A 7331-nucleotide genomic window follows, 5' to 3' on the forward strand; every position below is an offset into this window, starting at 1 on the left:
TGCTTCAGGATGGTAAAACTAAGTAAGTAGCGAAGTTGGTATCCCAAAGAATACATTTTAAACATACTAACCTCTCTAAACTGAACCCCAGAGAGTGGAAGCCCCCAGACAAAGCTTGTCTATCTTGATCCTACTCAAAGACATGTAGGAGGTTGATGGAACTAGAACCCAGCTCCCCTCTTCTACCATCACTGTCTCTGTCCCACACTGCTGCCTGCTAAACAAAAATACTGTCCACACATTCATAGAACATACAATTAGGAAGAAACAGTCCATCTCCAAAAGAGTTTATATTCAAAGTGGACTAGACAGACAGATGGAGGGAGGGGAAAGAGAGGCAGAAGTGACTGCCCCAAGGTCACGGTGAAAGTCAGTGGCAGAGCCAAGAGTAGAATCCAAGTCTTCTGACTACCACTGACCTGTACAGTACAGACATAAAGTCGCAGAGGGAAACAATATAACCTAGCAGTAACTGAACAATGCTACTAGCCCATCATCGCCCAGAGATGGAAATGCAACTATGATTTGGTGCCATAAATCAATGTGTAAACAGGTAGTTGGCTGTGTGTGTGCTGTTGGGGGGAGGAATAGCTCAGTGGTTTGAGCATTAATTTGCTAAACCTAGTGTTATGAGTTCAATTCTTGAGAGGACCACTAAGGAATCTGGGCCTGAAATTGGTCCTGCTAGTGAAGGCAGGGGGCTAAACTCAATGACCATTCACAGTCCCCTTACAGTTCTAAGAGGTTGGTGTATCTTTAATTATTACCTAATAACAGATGAGCTGCCATGTGGGACTCCAGATAAGTCTTCACTGCATTTCCCAGGCTGTGTGGGCATTTTAGATTCATGGCCAAGTTATGAGCCTGGCCTCTGTAGCAAAAGGGGCAAAACTTTTGCTAACATTGTTGGATTTGGGTTGTACTTTGTCCCATCCTCCATGCTACATTTGATCAAGCGACATATTGGGGCAGATCCTCAGATGATGTTAATGGACCAATCTACATTGAATTTAAGGCAGCAATGCCAATTTAGACTCCTGTGATAACACACCAGAGTAGTGCTCTGTTTGTGAGCGTTGAGGAACACTAGCTACTCCAGTCAATAGAAGTGAGAAATGCTGTGCACCTTTGACATTCACATCATGAGAGATTATGGAGAGGGGAATCAGGGTCACTCCGTCTCTCACTATAATCCTGACCATTGCCCTTGTCTTTCCCTCCACAGGCAGGACATGATGAAGAAGAAAGAAAATGTCCAACCAAACCAACATAACTGAGTTCCTTCTCCTGGGATTCTCTGACATTCGGGAGCTGCAGATTTTACACTTTGTGGTGTTTCTAGTGATTTACCTGGCAGGCATGATGGGGAATCTTCTCATCATCATGGTTGTAGCCCTAGACCACCACTTTCACAGCCCCATGTACTTCTTCCTGATGAATTTGTCCATCCTAGATCTCGGCACCATCTCTGTCACTGTTCCCAAATCCATGGCAAATTCCCTCATGAACACCAGGTCCATTTCCTATTCTGGATGTGTGGCCCAAGTCTTTTTCTTCATCTTCTTTGCTCTTTCTGATTTCGCCTTACTCACCGTCATGGCGTACGATCGATATGTCGCCATCTGCAAACCACTGCACTATGAGACTATAATGAACAGGAGAGCTTGTGTCCAAATTGCAGCCAGTGCCTGGATCACTGTAATTGTCTATTCTTCATTGCACACCAGGAACACATTTGCAATCTCCTACTGTGGCGGGAATGAGGTGAATCAGTTCTTCTGTGAAATTCCCCAGCTACTCAAGCTTGCTTGCTCTGACACGTACCTTGGTGAAGTTGAGGTACTCATCTTGGGTGCATGTTTAGCCTTAAGCTGTTTTGTTTTTATAATTCTGTCATACACTCAGATCTTCCAAACAGTGCTGAGAATCCCCACTGAGCAGGGTCAGCATAAAGCCCTATCCACCTGCCTCCCTCACCTCATTGTGGTCTCCTTGTTTGTTTCCACTGGCATCTTTGCCTACCTGAAACCCACCTCCAGCTCAACATCAGGGCTGGATCTCATGGTGGCTGTTCTTTATTCCGTGCTGCCACCAGTGATGAATCCGATCATCTACAGCATGAGGAACAAGGAAATCAAAGCTTCCCTGAGGAAACTCATTGGGTGGAGGTTATTCAGCAAGAATAAAATGTCTATATTTCTCTTATGAACATGGATTTTATCTGTGTTTCTTTACAAACACAATCCATTGAAGATACTTTGTTATTGTTATTGTCATCAACAGGCCAATTCACTTTGAATGGTCTCTTGAAATATGTGTTAACTATTTACACTAAACAATCTGTTCCAATTTGTATTTAGCTGTAACACTCTATTTGCATTTCCCAGACCTGAAGAAGAGCTCTGTGTAAGCTCAAAAGCTTGTCTCTCTCTTACTAACAGAAGTTGAGGAATAAAAGATCTTACCTCATTCACCTTGTCTCCCTAATATCCTGGGACCAACATGGCGACAACACCACTGCATAAATCAGTTTTGTGTTATTCTTGATGTTGTTGAAAGGCTTATTTAAGAGGAAGCTTTTGCAATGTTTCCTAAAGACAATCAGACTCTGGATAATGAGGCCAAATTTTGATCCCATTGATGTAACTGGAATTTAGACACTCACTTCAAAGGAATCATGATTTGATCAGTGGCCAGTACACACAAGGATCCAAGTGTGGATAAAACGAGCCTGGAGAAAATGAATGCAACAGAGATATAAGGGTGAGATTCCCATGTCAGCTAAACCAGAGCAGATGCAGAGTAGCTCCATGGACACCATCAGTTTAATACTGACAAAGTCTTGGACCAAAGACAAGGGATTAAGTTCAGTAGTAACATAAACTCTGGTACAAGTTATTTGTCAGGGGTTATTTGGTTATAATATTGGTGTGAATGCCATCACATGCACTGATCTGGTATTCCATATGCTGTCCAGTGTAAATCTAGTCACATCCAAACTGAGAGAGGATCTATGAAACTAGTATTAGAATGCTATCTTTGTGCATGGTTGTGTACACTGCATATATGACAGACAAATGCAAAGTCTGAAATTAGATAGACAGAGAGAGAGGGCCATTCTTTGTTCTCACACACAACCTAATTGTCTCATGGTGATAGATTTCTATTCGATTGTGAATTGTTAGCTAGATAGATAAATAGATAGATAGATAGATAGATAATGACTAGTTTATGCAAATTATTGAGACTCATTTCCTATCCAAGACTATGCCCAGATCATGATTTTCTTATAAAAATTAATTATTAAACATTATTTACCAAAGAATTTCTCTCACAATACGTTACTCCACAACTCATCTACAAACAGTTCATCCTAAGTACATGAACTTCAAGCTGTTTCAACTGGATACATTTTTAACGTGCTCTTTTTCCCTTCCCTGACTGGACCAGTTCATAGAATCATAGAATATCAGGGTTGGAAGGGACCGCAGGAGGTCATCTAGTCCAACCCCCTGCTCAAAACAGGACCAATCCCCAACTAAATTGTCCCAGCCAGGGCTTTGTCAAGCCTGACCTTACAAACCTCTTAGGAAGGAGATTCCACCACCTCCTTAGGGAACCCATTCCAGTGCTTCACCACCCTTCTAGTGAAAAAGTTTTTCCTAATATCCAACCCAAACCTCCCCTTCTGCAACTTGAGACCATTACTCCTTGTTCTGTCATTGGTATCACTGAGAACAGTCTAGATCCATTCTCTATGGAACCCCCTTTCAGGTAATTGAAAGCAGCTATCAAATCCCCTCATTCTTCTCTTCTGCAGACTAAACAATCCCAGTTCCCTCAGCCTCTCCTCATAAGTCATGTGCTCCAGCCCCCTAATCATTTTTGTTGCCCTCCGCTGGACACTTTCCAATTTTTCCACATCCTTCTTGTAGTGTGGAAGAAGCTCTATTTTATAGAACTCAATTTTTAGAAATAGATTTTATAAAGTCAATTGAATATGTCCACACTCATCACATTAAGTCAGTGGAGTGTGTCCTCACTACCGTGGCTAGCGTCGACTTTCAGAGTGTTGCACTGTGGTCAGCTATCCCACAGTTCCCACAGTCTCTGCTGCCCATTGGAATTCTGGATTGAGCTCCCAATGCTTGACTGGGCAAAAACAGTGTCACAGGTATTTTTGAGTACATGTCATCAGTCACGCCTCCCTCTGTGAAAGCAGTGGCAGACAATCGTTTTGCATCTTTTTTCCATGCAGACGCCACACTGCTGTCAGCAGATAGTGCCGTAGGACTGCTAACCATCGTCATCCACCTCTTCCATTGCATCTCTGATCTCCTGCTCTCCTGCAGACACCATACCACAATAAGCACGGAGCCCTCTCAGCTCACCGCTGCTGTTGTGAGCATTGAGAACACCTCACGCATTATCCTGCAGTACATGCAGAACCTGCAACAGCAGGCGAGGAGGCGACAACAGCAGGATCACGATAGTGATGAGGACATGGACACAGACTTCCCTCAAAGCATGAGCCCTGGCAATTTGGATATCATGGTGGTAATGGGGCAGGTTCATGCCCTGGAATGCCGATTCTGGGCTTGGGAAAGAAGCACAGACTGGTGGGACCGCATAGTGTTGCAGGTCTGGCTATCAAGGGTAGTGACTCTGGGAAATGTGCAGGTCATAGTTGATGGCTTTACTGCAATGGGATTCTCTAACTGTGGTGAGGCGATAGACGGAATGCATATTCCTATCTTGGGACTGAACCACCTTGGCAGCAAGGGGTATTTTGGATCACAAGGAACGTTTCTCCGACATCAATGTGGGATGGCTGGGAAAGGTGCATGACGCGTGCATCTTCAGGATGAAGCCATACACAGGCAACCTGGACAGTAGTAAGAATCAGTTCAACTATAGGCTGAGCAAGTGCAGAATGGTGGTAGAATGTGCATTTGGACGTTTAAAAGCGCGCTGGGGCAGTTTACTGACTCAGTTAGACCTCAGTGAAACCAATATTCCCATTTTTATTGCTGCTTGCGGTGTGCACCACAATATCTGTGAGAGTAAGGGGGAGATGTTTATGGTGGGGTGGGAGGTTGAGGCAAATCACTTGGCCACTGATTTTACACAGCCAGACACCAGGGCAATTAGAAGAGCACAGGTGGGCATGCTGCGCATCAGAGAAGCTTTGAAAACCAGTTTCATGGCTGGCCAGGCTACACTGTGACAGTTCTATTTGTTTTTCCTTGATGAAAATCCACCCCCATTGGTTGACTCTACTTCCCTATAACCCAACTGACCTCCCCGCTTTGATTACTGCTTTCAGAGGCAATAAAGGCATTATTGTTTCAAAATCATGCATTCTTTATTAATTCATCACACAAATAGGGGGAAAAGTCGCAAGGTAGCCTGGGAGGGGTGGGTGAGGAGGGAAGGACCAAGTGGGGTGGTGGATGAGGGGAGGAGGAAAGGACAAGGCAACACTGCACTTCAAAACTTATTGAATGCCAGCCTTCTGTTGCTTGGGCAGTCCTCTGGTGTGGAGAGGGTGGGTCCGCAGAGGCCCCCCACCACGTTCTTGGGCATCTGGGTGAGGAGGCTATGGAACACGAGGAGAAGGGAGGGGAGAGGGCAGTTACACAGGGGCTGCAGCATTGATCTGTGCTCCGGCTGCCTTTCCTGCAGCTCCACCACATGCCAGAGCATATCAGTTTGATTCCCCCAGCAGCCTCATCTTTGGATCCAGCCTCCATTCATCGCGCTGCCGCCACCTCTCATCTTGCTCCCAGCACCTCTTATCTCGCTCGTCCCTCCTGTCCTTGCCTTCATTATCTGCTTTCCTGCCTCCACGCATTCTGCTGAGCTCTTTCAGTGCGGGAGAACTGCAAGAGCTTAAAGAACATTTAGTGGGGGCCATGTACTACATTGGGTAAAACTCAAAAGCTTGAGACCATTTTGACCAGCATCACATCAGTAGTTTGAGCTCCAGCTCTGAGCAAAATAAACAAACCTAGAAACTTGTAACTGGGCTTATATCTACACAACCCTTAGCTCAAATGACCCCAAATTTAGGTCACTAACCCTACCCTGCACCTTCCTAAGGCACATTAAATATCAAAGAAATTTGACTAAGCATATCATTTTTTTAAGGAGAGGTGGAACTTTAAAGTCATGGCACAACCTTCACTATCGGGGTGTTGCTGTGTAGTTATAATATTCATCTGTTCATTTACTGGCTGGGTACCCATCTCATAGGTTTCTATTAACCACGTTACTGGAACATTCTATGAGCATTGAGATGGGATTGTGATGTCCAGCAACGAGAATCTCAGATACAGGAACAAGCAAAAAGCTAGACATCAGGGCACAGATATTCAGCTCATGTCACTTGGCCTGGTTGCATAGCACTATGCCAATTTACAGCTGCTGAGGAACTAATCGACTTCAGTGGGGCTGGTACTGATTTACACATGAGCTGTTTGAGGATCTGGACCCTTTGACACCAAGGCAGCTAGAGATGATTTACAAAAACTGGGGCTCTGACCCATTCACTCCAGCGGTGCTACCCTGATTTGAACTTGCTGAGGATCTGAACCATTGATTTCAATAGATCTAGGGCTGATTTATACTCACTGGGGATCTGGCCCTTCATCTTTCATTCTCTGACATGAATGTCTAGTGTACATTTCACATTTTTAAACAGTGCATCTGCAGCCAAAAGAGCCTTTTATTTTAGTGCTGTCTGCAGAAAGGATAAATATTACTACTGAGAAAGAAAGAAAGAAAGAAAGAAAGAAAGAAAAGCTGGGCCATTCATCCCAGTAGAAGTTGAAGATCAGATACAGAAAATCTCCACAACACGGAATTCCTCCAAAATTCTCTCCCCAGGGGCAGTGATGAGCTGCTAAAATCTTAACAACCGGTTCCCTATAAAAAGTTCTGATTTAAGGGATGTGCTACAGCATGTATTTTTTGTACCAATAGGGCTACCAGACGTCCATATTTTCCTAGGAGAAATTTTTAAGAACTGAAAAGCGATTTAAGAACTGAAAAGCCTGACATGTCCAGGAAAATACAGATGTATGTTAACCCTACCTAAATTTCTTTTTTAAAAAGATGGGCCTGAACTAGAAATGAGCTCCATTTCACATGTGTGGGTCCCCGCCACTCCCTTGGGGTGTGCTAGGGTGACCAGATATCCTAATTTTATAGGGACAGTCTCTATTTTTGTGTCTTTTTCTTATATAGGCTCCTATTTCCCCTCACCCCCTGTCCTGATTTTTCACACTTGCTGTCTGGTCACCCTAGGGTGTGCACGTGTGGGTCCCAGC

General features: G+C 44.3%; 1 protein-coding gene across 1 annotated transcript; it reads left to right on the forward strand.

Annotated features, from left to right (window-relative positions):
* The first annotated feature begins 1251 nt into the window (after positions 1-1251).
* On the forward strand, positions 1252-2208 carry LOC123346251 (olfactory receptor 14A16-like). Its single transcript, XM_044983546.1, has one exon. It carries the CDS (start codon positions 1252-1254, stop codon positions 2206-2208), a length of 957 nt encoding a protein of 318 aa, XP_044839481.1.
* Positions 2209-7331: the final 5123 nt, after the last annotated feature.

This window comes from Mauremys mutica, chromosome 12 (assembly GCF_020497125.1).
Source record: "Mauremys mutica isolate MM-2020 ecotype Southern chromosome 12, ASM2049712v1, whole genome shotgun sequence".
In the NCBI taxonomy this organism is placed as follows: domain Eukaryota; kingdom Metazoa; phylum Chordata; order Testudines; family Geoemydidae; genus Mauremys; species Mauremys mutica.

What these genes read in the sequence shown, in the direction of transcription:
- LOC123346251 (XM_044983546.1), top strand. Translation starts at nt 1,252, where the DNA reads ATGTCCAACCAAACCAACATAACTGAGTTCCTTCTCCTGGGATTCTCT.